Source organism: Perognathus longimembris, chromosome 4 (assembly GCF_023159225.1).
Source record: "Perognathus longimembris pacificus isolate PPM17 chromosome 4, ASM2315922v1, whole genome shotgun sequence".
Taxonomy (NCBI): Eukaryota; Metazoa; Chordata; class Mammalia; order Rodentia; family Heteromyidae; genus Perognathus; species Perognathus longimembris.
This window is the reverse complement of record NC_063164.1, coordinates 59,610,857-59,633,388: the sequence shown is the minus strand read 5'-3', so window position 1 is coordinate 59,633,388 and position 22,532 is coordinate 59,610,857. Positions and strand designations below refer to the sequence as shown.

Here is a 22,532-nt window from a genome sequence, read left to right as displayed (position 1 = left end):
AGCGCCATCTTTGCCACTGGCATAGGGTCAGACCAGATTGGAACTAAAGCGGGCCTGGGGAAAGTGAGGACAAAGGAGCCATCTTTGAAAAGGGCAAGAGGGACGACCAGTGAGAGCCAGCTCCGCCCAGGAGAATGCCCGCTGCCCAGGTAGGAGGCTCATCCTGGGCCACAGCTTAACCAGAGGTGCCTCACCCTACCTGCCGGAATTTATAAATTTAAAGCAAAAGTGGCTAGCAGCTACCGGCGGCATGGAAACACCAGACAGGGGAACAAACAGTTCCTGAGACAGATAAACGGTCCCGTCACAGATGAAGCCCAATTCCTAGCCTGAAACGGAGCTGAATTCCATAGCCAACTCCACCAGGCAGCCACGCCACCCAGGAGGGAGGAACCTCCCCCAGGCAAGCAACTTTCAGCTGGGTAAACCAGGCCAGAGGCACTCCGCCCTGCTGAATCCACAGTCTATTCAAAGCCAGGTGTTAAAGGCCGCAGCCCCACAGCAGAGGAGCCATGGTTCCAGATACTGCTCATGTCCCCATCTCCAGAGGACGCCCAAGGCCTACCTGCAAGCTGTGTGAACCACAGAGACCCAGGATTGCACCAACAGGGGAGAAGGGTCAGAACAGATCCACCCCCTGCGAACTGAAAGCCAAGTCAAACCAGCCAATCAGGAAAATAGACTGCAGACCATCGTAAGGAAACCAGAGACTGGGGAAAGACCACCCAAACAAGGAGGACTCCACTTCTTTTTCTTTTCAAACATTTTTTAAACTTTAAAAAAATTTTTTTTAATTTTTCACTGCTAAAACGTCATTGGTTTTTTTTGTTTTCCATTTTTACCTGTTTTATCAAAAAATTCTTTGTTTATTCATTTTTCTGGTATTTTTCCTTTTTGTTTTTTTCTTTTTAAAATAATTTCTCTCTGTTTTGTGCATCTGTCTTCCAGTATTTTTTCTTTATTTCTCTCTTTGTGTTCTCTTTCTTTAAAAATTACTTTCCTATGAATAACACCTCCACTCTTTTCTGCTAACTCTCCATTGTCTATCATTTTAACCTTGTTCTTTCTACTGATTCTACTCTTCACCACATTTCCACGTCACTGAAACTAAACCAAAATCATCACCCTCCCCCCCCCCACAATACATTTTACTCTGTTCTCTTTACTACCTCTAACCTACCCTCCTGACTTACTGCCAGGACCTCCATGTTCCATTGATTCCCGGTTATTGGATAGAGGGTATCCCTGCTTAATCTGAGTGAATCAAAGGGGTTCTTAGAGAAAGCCAGTCCTAAAAGAACTTAATATAAGAATAAGAATTGCTCATAGGGTTGTAACAGTAAATAAGTAACTACTGAATACAGGGCCCAGGATCAGTTGTTATATTGTAATTGTATTCTTTAGGAACACCAAATCTAATTTTATAGACAGGTATACAAGGTATCTGTATATAATTGTGAACTTATAAGATTTACACAACAGTGCTTGGTAAGGGCTGCTTTGGGTCTTAAACGGTGCTCACAGGTGCTTGGAGATTGGCATTCCCAATCCAAATGGGCAGAAGAAACACAAGAAAGATGGAAAACAATGGAGAACTTTCTCCCACTCAAAACAAGCAGGAAGCAGAGCAGTCAATCAAAGAAATAGAAGAGAACCCTCAAATTGCTCTACAAAGTCTACGGATAAACATGTTAAATGAAAAGTTAGAATCGATACAGCAATCCTTCCATAAAGTAATAGATGATTTCATGGCCTCAAAAGATAGAAAGATAAATGAAATTCAAGAGTCAAATGAAAAGATAGCTACCCAGGTAAAAGATTTGAGAGACAGCACTCAAAACCAAATTAATGAAGTAAAGAAGTCCATGCAAGATCTAAGAGATGACATGAGAACTTTAAAAGCTTGAAAAATGAAATTAAGGCAGAACTAAGGAAATGGAAAAAACCTCCCATGCTCCTGGATTGGGAGGATTAATATAATCAACATGGCAATATTGCCAAAGGCTATCTACAGATTCAATGCAATACCCACTAATATCCCAACACCATTTTTTAATGAAATAGAGGAAACAATCCAAAAATTCATATGGAACAATAAATGACCTAAAATAGCAAAAACAATCCTAAGCAGAAAGAACAGTGCTGGAGGAATTATAATACCCAACTTCAAGCTGTATTATAAAGCTATAGCAATAAAAACTACTTGGTATTGGAACCGGAACAGGCCTGAAGACCAATGGAACAGAATTGAAGACCCAGAAATGAAGCCACAGAACTCTGACTACTTAATCTTTGATAAAGGAGCTAAAACAATAGCTTGGAAGAATGATATCCTCTTTAACAAATGGTGCTGGCAAAACTTGTTCAACACATGCAACAAACTAAAACTAGATCCTTGTATATCACCCTGCACCAAAATCAATTCCAAATGGATTAAAGACCTCGAAATCAAAACAGACACCCTGAAAACACTAAAGGAAGGAGTAGGAGAAACATTTGGGCTCCTTGGCACAGGACGGAACTTCCTTAACAAAGACCCAGAAAGGCTACAAATCAAAGAAAGGATGTACAAATGGGACTGCATCAAACTGCAGAGCTTCTGCAGGGCAAAGGACATAGCTCGCAAGATAAACAGAAAGCCCACAGACTAGGAGAAAATCTTTACCGGCCATTCAATGGACAAAGGCCTCATAGCTAAAATATATGCAGCACTAAAAAAATTACCTTCCTCCAAAACAAAACTGCAAAGAAGCAATAGCCCCCTCATCAAGTGGGCTAAAGACTTAAAAAGAGACTTTTCTGATGAGGAAATGAGAATGGCCAAGAGACATATGAAAAAGTGCTCTACATCACTGGCCATAAAAGAAATGCAAATCAAAACAACATTGAGATTCCATCTCACCCCAGTAAGAATGTCATATATCAAGAAAACTAGGGCTGGGAATATGGCCTAGTGGCAAGAGTGCTTGCCTCCTACACATGAAGCTCTGGGTTCGATTCCCCAGCACCACATATATGGAAAACGGCCAGAAGGGGCGCTGTGGCTCAGGAGGCAGAGTGCTAGCCTTGAGTGGGAAGAAGCCAGGGATGGTACTCAGGCCCTGAGTCCAAGGCCCAGGACTAGCCAAAAAAAAATAAAAAAAGAAAAAAGAAAAAGAAAAAAGAAAACTAACAATAACAATTGTTGGAGGGGATGTGGCCAAAAGGGAACCCTACTTCATTATTGGTGGGAATGTAAACTGGTTCAGCCACTCTGGCAAGCAGTATGGAGATTCCTCAGAAGGCTAAATACAGAACTCCCCTATGACCCAGCAGCCCCACTTTTGGGTATCTATTCAAAAGACCACAAACAAAATCACAGTAAAGCCCCCAGCACAACAATGTTCATTACAGCGCAATTTGTTATAGCTAGAATCTGGAACCAACCCAGATGCCCCTCAGTAGACGAATGGATCAGGAAAATGTGGTACATATACACAATGGAATTTTATGCCTCTATCAGAAAGAATGACATTGCCCCATTTGTAAGGAAATGGAAGGACTTGGAAAAAATTATACTAAGTGAAGTGAGCCAGACCCAAAGAAACATGGACTCTATGGTCTCCCTTATTGGGAATAATTAGTACAGGTTTAGGCAAGTCACAGCAGAGGATCACAAGAGCCCAATAGCTATACCCTTATGATCACATAAGATGATGCTAAGTAAAATGAACTCCATTTTATGGAAATGATTGTTATATCCCAATTGTAACTACTTTCAACATCCCATGTGTATCTGTAGTTTATACTGTTGATGATGTTCTTGTATGCATGGATTATGGTAATGATCACATTGTAAGGGAAGGTGCAGAAAGTCTTGGTAAGTAGCTGACATTGAAACTGAGAAAGACCTGAATAATTAAAAGAAACAGTCAAGCCCTTCTTCATGTAATTGTGGGAATACTTATTGGATAATTGCAAGCATTAATTACACTCTATATATTTAAATATATTTCTCCTTTATTTCCTTCATTGGTAGTTGTTTCTTGAAATCCCAATGATATTTTAATTGCATTTTGCTTTGAGGTATGACATCTGTAATTAATTGCATGATTATTACTGACCAGGTATCTAATGATAGGATATTTTTCTATAATTACAGGATACTTAACCAGTTATTTGGACTTGAAATCTGGTAAGTGCAAATTATAAGTTCATTTCTTAGGTTTCCTAAATAATGTCAACTATAAGTACTATATAATTCACAGGGCATATAATTATTCCATAGTTACATGGTGTTTACCAATCAATTATTGAGTCATTTTTATCTGTTCATTGTTGGTGTTTATTTTGCAAATTGTATCCAACTGTGGTAAGAATATGTACGTCTTAACTGAAGACACAAGTATAAAGATAGCTATGACCCATGTATATTAATATTATTTGTAAAAAGAAAGTGCTAAAGAAAAAAATTCCATTAAAATGAAATAGTAAGTATTCTAATAATTGTCATGTTTTTTGCTTAATTTTCTTTCTTATGCCACTGTGGTCATAGGAGAAAAACTAATTCATTTCCTTGAATTTTTTTCTATAAGACTGAAGCATTCCAAAAGTGAGACAAGTTTGTGTTGTTTAGATGAGCTTATTATTCTGGCTTAAAAAATTCATTCTTGAAGAAAAATGTTCCTTCTTTATTTCCAATGTCGTTATTATTTTTCACAGTGCAATGAAAAGAGGAGTGTTTTCTTCTTCACATATTTAAATAGCATATCTCCTTTCACTGAAAGATGGGCTGTTGAAGACAGAATCCGGTGTTCCTTAAAGAAATGCAAACTTCTGTCTCTATATTAAAAATATTTTTCTTTTGTACTGAAGAATTAAAATATTATAATTAAAGACTGCTTCCAAACCAGTATGTCACCTTAGACAAGTTCCTCATGTAGTATTCACCTTCAGTATCTTCATCTATATATGAGAATAACATTTTTTACCTGACCCAATTGTTGACAGTGTTCAATAGATACTATTTCCTCATGTCTCTATTTAAACATCCCTCACATTTTTGTTTCTACTAGTAGGCAGGAATTGTGTGTTTGTGAATTGGGTTGATGGATTTCCTTCACTGTCCTGCTGCATTACTTAGATTCTGCAATCCCAAATGGAAGATTTTCAATATTGGCTATGCAAACTCATCATGAACCAATTAGGGACATTGAAAGACCAGAAATTTATCTGTATGAATACTCAGTCTCTACTAAACAGGAAGTATGATCATTCAATTTTTCACTAGTTTTGATTGTACAGTTTAAAATCCCATGTTTATTGGCTGTCCTATTTCTGCTGTTCCCTTGTGTTGAGAAATCAGAAATATTTGAAGATTATTTTTCAAATCTTGGAATTATGTTAGTTTAGAAACAGAATTTCTCAAAATAAGTGAGATACAATAAAATTATCTACGTAGTTGGTTGAACTATATGAAATGCTCCATTTATTTCAGTTTAATGGACAGGCTATAATTATGATCTACGTAAAAAATGCGACCAAAATTTACATTTTAAAACAGTGTTAAGCTCAGAATTTGACTGAAGATAATTGATACAAGAGTGCATATTTATAGTGCAGATTACATAGTTTCATATATTAAATATACCCTAGAAATCTCCTTTATGTTTATTTTAATTAAAAATACATTACAGAATTTATAAATACATTTATAACTGCCTAAAACAGTGGCAGTTTTTTCTGTTTGATGTTATTTCTTGAGGTTCTTGATGGGATTAGAAAAATATTATTCTTTAAGTGTTACTCAAAACATATAGACTCTCTAGATGGTAAATATGAAAGCCACAGTGAAAATAAAGGCGAGCCATGTTGCAGTAGATAGAAAATAGATAATTTGTTCTTCAATCCTGCCATGAACTATAGTGACAGCAGCATGAGGAACTCTAGCATATAAATCATTCCTTACTGTACCCATACAATTTCAGATATGAGCTTATTTATTGCCATAAGTATAGTTTATCTACTTTAAACTTGATTTATCAGAATTTTTTTCTTAAAATATCTCTTCTTTTGGAAAGTCAATTATTCATATTTCCTAGTGGCCAGTAAAGGTGATCCAGTTTCAACTTTTGGAAAATATATCCACATACATTTTATTAAAATCATTGGATACCTCATATTGACATGAAAGTTATTTCATTTTATTTTATGACTTTCTTCACTGTATGTATAATTATAATTTTGTAAATATGTTAGATCCTATATTGATTCAAAAATCCTATGTCACCTTCTTTTTAACTCAATATTGTATAATTAATCAGACAATATTGTCTCCTAATGCTAGTGAAATATTTTGTGGAGTTCCCAAATCATGTAACTTATCAGTATCAGTCAATCTCTACTCAGAATAAACTTGGCTACAATAAAACAGAGGAACTATTACCAATAAGAGAAAAATCCTCTATTCAATCATTTTAAATAATTGTATTTTATTTTTAGTATTGTCCAGAATATGATATTTAAAATAATTTATCTCAGTGAAATCCAATGGTGATATAAATATTCTTTTATCAATGTGGAAACCTAAGTACGTGTCTTTCATTTCACCTACGATATTGTAGAATAAAATATCATGGAAATTTTTAGCTCAATCCATCATTCTATCCTATTGGTCAAGAAATATCCAGATGTAAGTGGGAAAATATTAACACAGAAATTAGCACATTTCAGGATCATAATCAGTATTCTCCTATATTTTGTTGAATCTGTTTATCTTTTAACTTTATTCTTATTTATATCATTCAGTATATCAGTTTCCTCAGAATATTTAATAATACCCAAACTAGATTCAAGTCTTTTCTTCAGTATATATAATACTCTTTTAATATGACCAAGAGTATATTTGGTAATTCAGTCAAAGAGCTATATTTGAATATGTATAAACCTCTATGGGCCCTAGGGAATTTCCTAGCTTGTCATTACTTTATTTGTACCAAACCTCCTAAATACTTTTATCAACTCAGGTTCTTAACAAAGACATTTTTTACTGGATTAGTAAATTTCTTCTGATTGAGACATTATTATTTTGCATTAATATTTAACATTCTATCATTTTGTCATTTAAACTCACTTTCCCTTTCCTCACACTGACATAGATAATTGATCAAATGATTCTAATCTATAGTAGGCAAATGTTACATCAAACAAATAAGGATACTATATTTAAAAATGGAAATATTGGCTTTTTGTCCTGAGCAAAATTGTACCATATTTTCTCCCTAGCAATATGCACTCAAGCATATATAAACATAAATCCCATATAAATGAGTAAATGATAAACTTAAAAAAATAATTGGTCAACCAATATCTTTTACCAATCATGCTACAGAATTTTAGAGGCATGATCAAGTTTCAATATAAGCCATTGTAAATGCTTTCAAATATGTCAAAGACTCTTTAAAGAGAGAGATACCAACTGTATTATAGACATACAAATTTAAACTTGTCTATACAATATTATTTATTAAATTGACCTGAATATGTCATTTGTTGCAGATATTATTTAGATATATGGTAATGATCAAGCTCAAGGAGAGCAGTCTATGAGACAATCAGCAGTTTTGTATGAATACCTGCTAAGTTTTTCTTATACTCACTCCACAATTCATCCCTAAGGCTAATAAATTAAGCATATTAATGCAAACAGAAATTCTTCTTCTGTGTTGAGCATTCCCTCTAAATTACTTATACCATACAGGACAGTTCTTCTTTTCAAAATTAATGAAAAATAACAAAATGTGAAAGAAGAAAGGCCAGGAAAGATAAAAAAAAAAAAGAATTCTAATTATCAGGGGAAGAAGAACTAATGTTTAGGAAATTAAGATTTGCTACAGACAAGCTAACTATGGAAATTTCAACAGATGATGAAAAGTTGACCTTCATGAGAATAAGAATAACATGTTATTTCTTTGCGTCAAAGATGTTGAGGTAATCTGCTATGAGTAGCCTCATATTTAATGGTGTAAAATTCAGGATGACAATATCAGGGATATATCAAGAACAAAGGTATGCTCAGTAATAGCCAATATACTTTTTTTCCAATCATGCACATAATATTGTAAAAGATCCTCTACTTTTGCTAACAGGAGAATCACATGTACTTAAGATAAAATATTAAATGTTTATTTTTTAAAAAAAATAGGAGCAATTATGTCATCTTTAGAAAAAAGTTATGGTCTTAGAATTAACATACAAGTTTTATAGGCAAAATAATGTAAAAAAATTAGATTTTTTTTACCTTAGAATTGATTGTAAATAAAAAATGTTATAGCAACAGTATTTAGGGAAATGGAAAGGAAGACATCAGTGTTTAATTGACTTTGGCAAGATTATATTTTCTACCTTAATTTGTGAGGCTATAATGCTTGAAAGAAAACATTTGGATACACCAGTAAAAATTAAGTAATTAAGAAATAATTTATTTTCTTATCATTAGTAGAACACATGTCTTCATTGATTATGCATTTTTGCATTTGTGTGGTAGAAATGTTTTTCTATTAGCACATGAAAGCTTTCCCTAGATGTCTTCTTTGCAACAGATATGGGTTGACAGCTTGTATATTGCAGAATTGTTCCTGCAATTGAAAAAAAAATGCATTTCAAGGCTTACCTACAGATCTACCACACAAAGAAAAAGAAAAGAAGATAGAATAAACCAAAGAAGATGATGGGGGTTCTTAGTCAGAACATGACAATGAATTATTTAAAATGCTGTACATTGATTTTGTCTTTTTCAACCTACTGCCTTTAATATACTACACATCTGCCAGGCACTATTAGCTGACATCTAGAATCCTAGCTACTCAGAAAACTGCTATCAGAAGATCATGGTTCAAAGCCAGCCCAGACCAAAAATTTCTGTTAGACTCCTATTTCAGATTAACCCCCAAAAAGAAGCTGGAAGTAAAGCTGTGGCTCAAGTTGTACAGTTATAGTCGTAAGCACAAAAGCTCAGGAACAGCCCCCAGGCTCTAAGTTCAAGCACCAGTCCACAACCACCACTACCACCACAACACACAAATGCTTTACATCTTCTGTAAATATTCCCATTACATAATTCAGGGAACATATACAGTAGATTTAGTGATGATTAAATGGAAGAGACTTACAATTTATCTTTATTTTGATCTGCCACCTTTAAGTAGCTGATTATACTTAAGGACACAGAAAATGCATTCCATATACACATATTTCTTATTTCCTAGTGATTTTCAACTTTATAGAATTTTGAGAAGTAAGAAATACTTTCCAAACCAGCTGATATTTGAGGGAACTATCTTGTATATTGATAAGACATTTCAAAGAGAGCCCTCTTCTACAAAATTTGAATGCATACTAAATCTGTCTCAAATACAAATTATGAGGAAAAAAGAGACACCCTTTCCCTGTTTATACTTACAGGATTAACATAGGGTTTTACATACTAAGAATGTGCTGAACGTTATAGACCACTTGTTTCAAAGTTTGGTTAGTTTAGAGATGTAGCAGTTTTTGTACTACTAAGTAAATACAGACAAGATTTAGATTGTTTGCAGTGGGTAAAAAATTTCCATTTCATTTTCTAGCATTTGCAACTAAAATGAATTTTATTTGTGAAATATAGTAACTTAGTAAATCATTATTATTATTATATTATTATTATTGGTAGGCATTAAAATAGATTTATCATTGCATTCAACCAGAAAATAAGATTCTTATGCAGCTCTTACCTCATCAGAACCTGATCCAAATATCAGCAAGTCAAAAGGAATGGCTGCAACCATGTCAATCAGGAACCAGCCTTTGAAGTAGTGTATTGCTATTTTGGCAGGATCACTTACCACTTCTTCATTCTGATTTACATATGTTGTTCTGAAGTTTATTAGAATGTCTATGATAAACATAATATCCACAATCAAGTCTACTACATTCAAGGGGCTACAAGAGTAGCCACATTCTCGTCTTTTTTGTTCTTCTCTGTCATTGAGGAGAAAGGCTGCAGAGTAGGGGGTGAATATAGCAGTATATATGACCAATAGCAGAATAAGCCAATCCCAGACTGCCTTGAAGGGGCTGTAATGCAATATTGTAAACTTATTGATGCGTGGTGTCTGCAGTTTGTATTCTGGCAGGACATCTGCTCCCAATGAAAGAACCTGAAAGTATAAAAAATACATATATATATATATATATGACTTAGAAATGTCATTGGTTAGTTTGTCAATCTATGAATTTTTTAAATTTATTTTTGGAATATTTTTATTACCTTTAAATAGTTGTATAAAGGAGTTACCTTGAAAAATTAAGATGTACAGAAAAATCTATTTGAACAAATTCATATAATTTTAAATAAATAAAAAACATTTAATTTAAGTGAATCTATGTAAGCCTTAAAATTCAAGAAAATATTCTTTTTTGTAATTTTTATTATCAAACTGATGTACAGAGAGGTTACAGTTTCATACGTTAGGCATTGGATACATTTCTTGTACTGTTTGTTGCCTCGTCCCTCATTCCCCCCTCCCGCCTCCCCCTTTCCCTTTACCCCCCATGAGTTGTTCAGTTCATTTACACCAAACTGTTTTGCAAGTATTGCTTTTGTAGCCATTTGTCTTTTTTACCCTGTGTCTCTCAATTTTGGTATTCCCTTGCAATATCCTAGTTCTAATACCTGTATACATGGTTTCCAATGTACTCAGATAAGATACAGAGATAGTGCAGGTACAACCACAGGAAGGGGATACAAGAAGATCATCATTAATAGAAGTTACGATTACACATAGCATGTTGAAAGTAGTTACAGTAGTGATATAACAATCGTTTCCATAACATGGAGTTCATTTCACTTAGCATCACCTTATGTGTTCATAAGGGTATAGCTACTGGGCTGTTGTGATCCTCTGCTGAGATTTGCCTAAACCTGTGCTAATTATTACCAATAAGGGAGACCATAGAGTCCATGTTTCTTTGGGTCTGGCTCACTTCACTTAGTATAACCTAGGAATAATCTTAACCAAAGAAGTGAAAGACCTCTATGACCAGAAATTTAAAAACATGAAAAATGTAATTAAGGCAGAACTAAGGAAATGGAAAAACCTCCCATGCTCCTGGATTGGGAGGATTAATATAATCAACATGGCAATATTGCCAAAGGCTATCTACAAATTCAATGCAATACCCATTAATATCCCAACACCATTTTTTAATGAAATAGAGGAAGCAATCCAGAAATTCATATGGGACAATAAAAGACCCAGAATAGCAAAACAATCCTAAGCAGAAAGAACAGTGCTGGAAGAATTATAATACCCAACTTCAAGCTGTATTATAAAGCTATAGCAATAAAAACTACTTGGTATTGGAACCGGAACAGGCCTGAAGACCAATGGAACAGAATTGAAGACCCAGAAATGAAGCCACAGAACTCTGACTACTTAATCTTTGATAAAGGGTCTAAAAAAAATTAGTCTGGAAGAAAGGTAGCCTCTTTAACAAATGTTTCTGGCAAAACTTGTTCAACACTTTCAACAAACTAGAACTAGATCCTTATATATCACCCTGCACCAAAATCAATTCCAAATGGATCAAAGACCAAAACAGATACCCTGAAAACACTAAAGGAAGGAGTAGGAGAAACACTTGGGCTCCTTGGCACAGGACAGAACTTCCTTAACAAAGACCCAGAAATGCTACAAATCAAAGAAAGGATGGACTGCATCAAACTGCAGAGCTTCTGCAAGGCAAAGGACATAGCTGTCAAGATAAACAGAAAGCCCACAGATTGGGAAAAGATCTGTACTGGCCATACAATGGACAAAGGCCTCATGTCTAAAATATATGGAGCACTAATCTTGAGCACAAAAGCTTACAGACAGATGCCAGGCCTTGAGTTCAAGCACCAGGACCAACAAAAAAAGCAGAGAGAAAAGAAAATAGTAACACCGGCATTTACATATGATTAATTGCTTAGTTATTAAGTTCTCAAATCTGAAAAGGATTGACTATTATGGATAGATATCTATTTTGTCTCATGATCATATTCATTTTTTTCAAATTTAACTAATAATTAAATCTTCATAAGTTAATTTCATGTTTTTCAATTCTTTAAGCAGAATTTTTCCAATTGTAATTTACTTTTAACATTAGGAGAAAAAAAGAAAATGTGATTAAAATGCACACATCTTTCCTATATGTTGATAGTATATTCTGGACAAAAATACTTTTAAAATTGGTATTATTAAGGATTTGTACAAAGGATTACAATTTTAAGTCAGGTTATGAAAACAATGGTTCTTAGATAACTTCTTTCACTTTTTCCCCTGAAGAGAAAGGAAATTTCTGCAAAGCATGTTTAAATATTGATTTGGAAGTGTTGACACAAGATTTTTAGCCTCAAGGCAATTTTTAATCTCTTCAAATTCATTGTATTTAATAAGACATTACTTTATATTAATTCAACTTTTAGTTTTATTTCATCTGAAAGTACAAGAGCTAAATTTAAATTGTAGCCCTACTAAGTAGAAGAGTCCATGATTCTGTGCTTTAATACCAAATTTCAAAGCAGGAAAATATAATAGTCTTCTATGTACTAGGATCAGTAAAAAAGCCATTTAAAAGAGAAATGTGAGTTATAATCTTATATAACTCATATTTTAAACTAGATTCTTCTAAACAGAAAATATATCCCTATTGGCATTGCAGCACCTCTGTGCTGCAATGGTAATCTCCCCTTAGAGAGCATTCTGTGTAATTTTGGTAGTTCTATCGATGTTGATTTTAATGTGACTATAACAATGTACTATCTGGGAAATTTTTTAATACTAAATCTTATCTTTATTGTCATATCACATGCCTTGTTTCCCCTTATAACAAGGTACCATTTCTATCATAAAAGAACTGAGAAGCTTTCCTCAGATGATATGTCATGAAGCATTTAACTAGAACATAATTCATTTGAAATAGGCAAACTTCTTTCAGATAGCAGCTAATAACAAAGCTGATCATTTAGTGGACCCAGAGTAAATCTGAAGCAACTGCTTTATAGGGTAAGCAAACTACTAGGAGAAATGAAGAACTAAGTATGAGGAAAAGGTAAGTGTGAAAAAAACAACTTTCTTGTTAGGAAATATTAAAAATTCTAAGATTCCAAGATATATAAATATGTTAGCACAGAACCTTCAAAACACCAGTAAGAAAATATTTGGCTTTATCTATCATTTGATAAATAACTCCATTGTGATGAGTATAGCACACCAGTGTATGACACTTTTGTCTACAAGATTGAAACATCTGTGAAGATATCATTATTTCATGTAATCTTAGGAGCTATTCAATTTGTGCAAAGTAAAACTCAAAACCTCATTTTGGCTCTCAAAGTCAAGAGTCTATTATTCTAGACTCTTTCCATTAGAGTCCTCTGTGTATGCATGTTACTCTAGCAAAACAAGACAGATTTTTGAGATGCTTACATCTTTGTAAATCTACAAATTTATCTCATAAATGAATATGTAGAATATGTAGTTATGCAAAGAGAAAAATGCAAAGGTCATTTTTAAATAAAGTGATATTTTTCTATAGTCAAGTTCTGTGCTTCTGAAACCAAACTATCACTTGGGGCAATGTGAATACTTGTGTATTACAAGTGTAAATAATAATGTATGTGTAATCTCAGAACCTTTCTTGAGAAGTAAAGTATAGCTGAAACTCTTTCTGTCCCACATAGATGTTCCTTTAACATTTAGATGCTCACTGTGGTAAGAGCTGGAGCTTGAAAAATGGATAAGACACTGTTGTTGAGAGTGTGGAATTTATAATCTGTTGGGAGACAGATGTGCAGGAGAATGAGTGTCCTGTTGAGGTTAACTTTATTTAGTGGCTGGTTGGAGGGTTAGGTGATCCTTCTGGAAGTCTTAGGGCATGGATTAGAAGTGCATGTTCTTACAGGTAAAGAAGTCACAATGAGAAGAACATTGTATGAGGAGGGGATAAAATCAATCATATTAAAGAATCCCAACATAATAGTTTACATGTTGAAGAATTATATGCAGCTTTTTGTTTAGCTGAGGGTAAAATGTAATGGAAAAGTGGTGGAGTATGTCAGAGGAGAGTGAGGCTGCCAAAATGCGACACAATCAAGACCTCAGCATCTGAGATTTAGGTCAAAGTTTCTCACATTCAGTTCTCTTTTAACTACAATTATTTTGGAACCATCTTGGTTTATATTTATGTGTAATGTTAAAAAATATAACGAAGTTGAAATTATATTTACTTAAACTTCACAATATGACTATTTTGGGTCAAATTGTGTGCCCCCAAATTGTATTAGTACTTCTGTTCCCTAGTCATTGCAAATACAACCTTATAATAGCTTGGGTGATAACTTTAGATGAAGCCATAGCAGTTTGGAGTAAGCTTAATGATCCAAACTGGTGCCCTTAAAAGAAGGGAAGGAGACATTTGGATACAGACATAAAGACAACAAGAAAAATACCATATGACAATGAAATGGTACAGCTTTGAACTAAGATAGGCTAGAATTGCGTGTAGCCATCAGACTCAAAAAGTAAACCACTGACAGATTTTTCCTCCATAAGTTCCAGAAGATGCCGTCCTTATCAATACATTGACTCTGGGTTTCTATATACCCAAAGTATGAGAGAATAGATTTCAATTCTTTTTAATATATGTACTTTTTGATATCTCATTATGACAGCTTTAAGAAATTACTACATTAATGAAAATGAATATGGAATAATTATAAGGTATTTCACAAAACCAGTGAATTTAAGGTATAATCATTAATTGATTCAACATTTGACACTTCTCTATATCAAGAACCATTGAACCTTATCTTTGAGTTGTTTAATGTAATAGGCAAATATATTTTTTCATTTCCAAGCTCAATGCATTTTTTTTAAAAAGCTTAGTGTGAAAATGGTGTGACCAACTTCAAAGGTTTAATTGGTATATTGGGATAATCTAACTTTATCCTTAAGGCAAACTCTGTTCCTCCTAGGGTTAGAAAACCAATTTAAATGGTATTACTTGGTAATTCTGTAAGAGGTTTTGTTTACTTGAAATTAGCTTTAGCTTGGGGGTATTATTGAATTGTACATTAAGTGGTTACCTAATAAATTTATCTCTGCAGCTAGGTTTAGAAAGAAAATTTATTTGTTATACTCCAAGATACCTATTGATATAGAACTGTTGCAGTTTGTAATGTACAATGGGCTGCTACAAAATGTTACAATACAAGTTCTTCTGAGTTCAGTTTGCTATGACTGTATTATATGATCACTCAATCATCATTTGATTTTTTCTGGTCAAATAACTTCAACAATTACTTTCTGTCAAGGATGATTTAGCATTATATGCAATTACTTATAAATTCAAAATTAATCTCAGGCATTAAAGTTAGCTGGGTGGCATTAAATAATAATTATAAAAAACTATTTTAATGATTCAGAAAATTATTGTATTTATTTTTAACTAAGGAATATTTTAGATTTCAAAAGAAGCCCATTACTTTTTAAGAATATTCCCTTCTGTGGATTTTGAGAATCCACAGTTTGAGAATTATTGTTACTAAGTAGGAGTGCCAGTTGTCAAGTTTGGTTGTGGACAGATGAACCTGGCAAATAAAGGAAGAAAATGGAAGAGATTAGAAGTATCTCACTTAAAGATTTTCTTTTTGAGCTTCAACAAATATTTCACTACTGACTGAGATATTTATAAATCTCTTCTCAATCAGAATTACTCTTTCCATTATTATCCCTATTTCATCAACTTCAAGGGCTCAGAATTATAGTAAAAAGCTACAATAGACATTAACACAGTAAAGATAGAGAAGACAGAGGCATTTGAAAAATGAATATTTCTCATGAAGTAAGAAAGGAGAGTTGAGAAACATTTGTTTTGTTTTTTGCTCTAGTAGTATCTAGTTTATATTAGGGTCAGACATAGTTGTACAAATCTTGGAAGCCTCAACCACACTTAGAATAAAAGAAGGAGCATTAGACAGTAAATCTGAAGATCTAAGTTTAAATTCCACACATGACTTTTTCTAGTAATTCTTTCATCTTTCTGCATCTCAAGTTTTTGTCTTTTCCCAGAGCATATGCCAATAAAGAGATATAGTATCACATCAGATAATTTTGGAAAATTGAGTGACAAAATTGAAAATGTTTACATTCATATAAAGGACTTTCATTTTTATTTAGAGTACTGGGGCTACTTGTTTCATCTTAATTCAGATAATGTAAATATTATGAAAACTATTAATAAACCAATCTGAAAAAATAGAGCTTTGACTGGATATTGGTAATAGTGAAGTGTGTTATTTCCTTTGTCTATTCATTAAAATAAACATTTTGAATTTGAGGACTTGATTGAGAAGCCATTATTTTTAATGACTGTACAAATTAGAAATTTAGTTGAGGTATGGCTAGATAATACCTCTTCACGTTTCCTAACATCATAAAGGTTGGTTTCTTGTACTCCTTTACTTTTTTCCCCCATACTTGGGAAGAAACTCAGGGCATCATGATTCTTAGAAAATTGCTTTATCATTTGAGCTATGCTCTTAGGTCAACTCAATTTCATATTAAGCAGATAACACTCCTGTTTAGTTCATAGTACGTTGGTCTACTTTTACAATCATAGATTGCAAATAGTCTTAAATTTTATCAACCGTGAACACTTTGCTATTAAATTTCCATCAAATTGATGGCTGGGACAAGTTATATTTCAGAAGATATCTAGTGGCTGAGCATGTTGAGCTCACACCTGCAATTCCCAGCTACTCAAAAGGCAAAGAGTATTGAATCAAAAATCAAATGGGCAAAGTAGTGTTAAGAGAGCCTTTGTCAAGAAAAAAAACTTTAAAAAACAATAAAACAAAATGAGCTGGGCAGTAATGGCTCATGCCTATAATCCTAGCTACTCAAGAGGGTGAGATTTAAGTATTACAAGTTGAAGCCAGACCAGACAGGAAAGTTCATAAGACTCTTATTTCAAGTTAAACACCAAAAATCAAGAACTGGAGCTGTTACTCAAAGGTAGAGCATTAGACTTGAGCAAAAAAGCTCAGGGACATTGCCTAGGCACTGAAGTGAAGCTCCATGATTGGCATGCACATAACAACAACAACAAAAATAAAATGAAAAGAAAAGGGCATGTTGCCTGGCTCCAAAGTAGAGTGTTTGTCTAGCTTATACAAGGCTCTGTACTCAATCCCTTGTAATGACAGTAAAAAAGGACACAGTTGGAAATGTTAATCGCAAATTATATTTTCTATAAGAATCCTTAGCTACATTCCCTCACCATATGAGAGTACTATATAACTACATTTCAGACTTTCATCAGGTCAAGTCTCTTACTGGAATACTTCTAACACTTAGGACACTTTTTGGATTGAATACCTAAGAATTATATTTTTACATTTTTTCTCAAAAAAGTAAATTTGATATTTATGATGTTTAGTCTCATTTTTACAGATATTTGCATCATATTTTTAGCCTTAATTTCTAGAAAAGGATTGATCTCTATAGATATCAAAATCTTCTGTTCTTTTTTTGGTTGATTGTTTTTTGCTTAAAAATGACGAGCAAGGCAGGGCACCTGTGAATCACTCCTATAATCATAGGTATTCTACAGACTAAGATCTGAAAATCAATATTCAAAGCCAACCCAAGCAAGACAATAAAAGAGACTCTTTTTATCTTCAGTTTACCACAAAAAAGCCAGAATTGGAGCTGTGGATCAATTGGTAGAGCATTAGCTTTGAGCATACAAGACCAAGGACAGTGGCCAAGACCGAGCTCAAACCCTAGGACCAGCACCAACAGAGAATGAAAGAGAGAGAGAGAGAGAGAGACAGAGAGAGAGAGAGAGACAGAGACAGAGACAGAGACAGAGACAGAGACACAGAGAGAGAAACAGAGACAGAGAGGGGGAGAGAGAGAGAGACAGAGACTGAGAAAGGGACAGAGGATATATATATATATATACATATATATGTGTGTGTATATATATGTGTATGTATATATGTGTGTATATATACATATGTGTGTATATATACACATATGTGTGTGCATTTTAGTTGTTCTATTTTCAGTTTTGGGTCTAAATAAAAATATATTTTTATAATATTAAGTTATGTCTTTTTTGGCAACAAGGTAATTATATAAATTTTAGGTAAAAATAACTTGAAATTAATCATGAAAATGATTTGGAACCACTCTTTCTAAAAACAAAATATTAAGTGAACAAATATTTGCTAAATATAATTTATAGATGTTAATAAATAGAAAAAATGAAATATACTACTCAGTGTATTGCATTTCCTTAAGAGAGAATTGTTTCCACACATTTGAGAAATAACATACATTGAGAGATAGAACAAAATTAATTGAACTATAATAAGAATTTCTTTTTAAGAGAGAAAGAAAAAGAAGGATTTAAACCCGTTACTGCATAAAAAGGGAAATTCCATGGTTTCCAGAAACACATTTCTTTTTTCTCAAACTACCAATTAAATATACTCTTTATACAGACTAAAATATGCTTTTCTTTACCAAATACAATTTTTCTTCTTGCTAGCACATTGATATTTGTTTAACCTCTGATAATAGTTATATAAAACCAAAATCTTTATGTGAAACAGAACTATTTATTCAATGAAGATCTACGTTTAAAGTTTTGTGTGAACAACAGGATTAATAATTACCCTTCTCTTTTGAAAAGTGCAATAGGGAACAATTAAGCCTTCCAAAAGATTATACAATAGTTTTGGCAGCTGTTGAACTTCATGCTGAGGTGTTGGTAGGGCCTATTCTTCTATTATTTATCTTCTACTTGGGACTTGCACTTAACTAATAGGCTAGTTGTATTTTTATATGTCAGGAAGAATACTCAGAAACAAACTGAATCAGATAGATTATATAGCATTAGGAAAGATTTAAATTCCCCAGGATTTGCAGTGTCTGATTTATGAAACTGAGCCAAACTAGAGTAATTATCATTGAAACAAGCATTCCAACTGATGATGACAAGGTATTCAAATTAAAAAATAGAAAATAATCCTAGAATCAATCAGAAATGACACAAAGGGAGCTTTTTATACTTAAATGAAATGTTAAAATTAGGAAATACAATTATTGTAGCCTTTCAAGACACAATTTTTCTAACAGATTAAAATGTATGCACATTGGATTGTGTGTGAATATTTGTGTGATTTTGTGAAAAGCAGAACCACATAGGTTCAAATTCCACTAAATGTTATGTTTACCTTTTGTGTGTGCTGTATATGATAATTTAAAACAGCTGTTTTTTGAGATATATGATTCAATATATGAGAGAAATAGGTTGGATAACATCTTAAACACATATGTTCATCAATTATTTCAAATATATGTAAATTCCTGTATAGATTATTTTCTTACAAATACTTAAGCTTCTTCACTTTCAGTCAACTAAGTGGACAGCTCGAAGTCCACCTTCAATTTTCTCTCACTGCTCAGATGTCAGGCTGCTGGATTATGGCAAGGCCTTGAATATGACACAACTTCTTCTACGTTATGCTTATTTCCATGCTTCTTCTTTCTTCATTCTTTTCTCTGGGTCCTTTACCTTTATTTCAAAATTAATCTAGGTTAGGAACAAATAGAATTTGAGGAAAAGAACACAGAGTGCATAAGTGTGCAAGACTGCAGGTTGCTAGTTTTTTGTTTGTTTGTTTGTTTTTTTAAATACAAGTTACGGAGGAGCAACCTATGAGATGGGTGCTTCCAAATGGGCAGAACCAACAATAGAAACACAAGAAAAACAACATGCCAAGGAAGATCAATTCCCACAGAAAATAAACAGGAAGTAAAGCAAACGATGGATCTAGAATGTAGTTCTCAAAGTGATTTAAAAACACTGATGATAAATATGTTTAATAAAATGAGAGAAAGGCTTCACACATCAATTTGTGTTCTTGATGATATTAGCCAAAGATTATTAGAGAAACTCATGGAATCAATAAACAGAAAGCTAAATGAATTCCAAGAAAAAGAAAAGAAAACTAATGAAAAAATAGTTACTCAGCTAAAGATTGCAAGGGAAGACATGGATAAATAAACCAAGGAAGTAAAGAAGTCCCTACAAGAAGCTTCAATAAATATTAACCATCAAAAATAATCAATTAGAAGGAAGGAAAATAAATAGAGTAGAAATTCTTGACAGTGGAATTGATGATATAGAAGGCAGAGTCTCAGGAATCAAGGATGGATTATTTATTATCCAGACAATTATAAAGAACTAATCCCAGAAAGAGAAAGGAGCTTGCAAGAACTTCAGGCTTCAGTTAGAAGACCTAATTTAAGATTGATAGGTACTCAGGATGGAGAAGAGAAGGTAACTTTAGGTGTAGGAAGCGTGTCTAACAGAATTCTATCAGAGAATTTCCTGAACATCAAAAATGATAAGCCTATTCAGATACAAGAAGCCTTTAGAAATCCAAAAAGACTATAGCAGAAAAGAACATCACATCAACACATTTTAATCCACACAAGACCAATAGAGACCAAGGAAATGACCCTTAAAGCTGTCAGAGAGAAAAGATTAATCACTTACAAAGGAAAAGTAGTCAGAATAACTACAGGTTTCTCATATAAATCCATGAAATCAAGGTGAGCCTGGAATGATACATGTCACAGCTTAAAGGCAAACAGCTATCAACCAAGAATACTGTACCAAGCAAAACTCTTCTTCATAACTGATGGACAAGCGAACACTTTCCATAAAAATTTCAAGTTTGTCTCCACCAAACCAGCAGTACATAACATGCTTAAAGATATCCTATCTATAGAAATCCAACAAAAACACAATAGTGGCAGAGGAAGGCCCCTTCCCCCCAAAACCTAAAAAATAGAGCAAAAAGACCAAAAAGATAACATGTCAGGAATTACCAAACATTTCTTAGTTCTAACAATCAATACTAATGGACTTAATTCTTCAATTAAATGATATAGATTGACTAGTTCTATCAAAAAGCAAGAGACACATCTTACAAACAAACCCATTCTGAAAGTGAATCCCCCCCACACACAAAATAAACAGGCCAGAGTAGCAATACTAATATCAGATATAATAGACTTCAAATTAAAATTGGTGAAGACAGACAAAGAAGGATATTACATACTAATAAAAGTATTTTCTATAGGAGGATATAAAAATTCTAAATATCTATACACCGAATGCTGATATACCCAATTTTATGAAACAAATCCCATTTAAGCTACAAGCACACATAGATTCAAACAAGTTGATTTTTGATGAGTTCTATAAACTATCATCACCTCTGGATATGATCATTCCCAACAAAAAGTCAACAGAAAAAACTCAGCCCAAAATAATTGTATTGGCAAAATAGACTTAAGAGACATCTACAGAATATTTCGCACAGCAGTATTAGAATATTCATTCTGCTCAGCAGCTCATGGAATATTCTCCAAAATCAATTATATTTTAAGTCACAAAGCAAATTGGTACAAACTGAAAAAAATTGAAATTATTCCCTGAATGCTATCATATCACGTGGAATAAAATTAGAAATAAACATCAAAATCCATCACATAAAATTCTCTAACTCATGGAAAGTGAAGAGCACATTGTTGAATGACCATTGGGTCATTGAAGAGATCAGAATTGAAATTCACATGTTTATTGAATTTCAAACAAATGAGCACACAAAAAATCAGCTCCTCTGGGACACAGCAGAGGTGGTATTCAGAGGCATATTTATAGCTCTGAGTGTCTACATCAACACATTGGAGAAAGCTCAGATCAACATTTTAATGATACACCTCCAGCTCCAGGAAAAATAGGAACCCCAAACCAATGGATAGAATCAAATAATGAAAATTAAGTCAGAAATAGAATGGCATTGCCTCATTCATAAGAAAATGGAAAGACTTGGAAAAATTATATTAAGCAAGTATTCCAGACCCAAAGAAACAGAGGGTACATGGTTTCCCTCATTTGTTATAACTAGAATATGTCTAGGATATTCTTAGTAAAAGATCATAATGTCTCAATAGCTATGTGCATATAACCATATAATATAATACTTAACAAAATGTACTCCAAGAAATGAATGGAAACTAGAGGGTTATTTTGTGTATCATTTTGTGCATCATTTTCTTTTTTTATTTCTTCTTTTTTCCTTCTTTGATTTATTCCTTCTTTGATTTATTCCCTGTTGATGCTGTTTTTTTTTTTTTTTTTTTATTCCTATACCCATTATCTTTTATATTACTTGATCTGATTTGGGGAAGTGAAGGGACATCATAGAAATAGTGGAACCAAAGGTGAACCAATGCAACAGTGATACTCACTAGACAATGTATTGGAAATGAGCTGGAAGAGGAGTTGGGGGTGGAGTGGGAGAAAATGAAGGAGATGACAACTCTGTTCAAAAAGTAATATACTCATTTTCTTGCTTATGTAACTGAAACCCCTGTGTATATCAC

General features: G+C 33.3%; 1 protein-coding gene across 1 annotated transcript in view; it reads right to left on the bottom strand.

Moving 5' to 3' along the window:
• Kcnh7 (potassium voltage-gated channel subfamily H member 7) overlaps window positions 1-22,532 on the bottom strand; it is a 450,536-nt gene that overhangs the window by 57,979 nt on the left and 370,025 nt on the right. Inside the window, exon 7 of the mRNA XM_048344279.1 lies at window positions 9,750-10,175. Coding sequence (XP_048200236.1) covers window positions 9,750-10,175 — 426 coding nt within the window. The remainder of the gene's footprint in view (window positions 1-9,749; window positions 10,176-22,532) is intronic.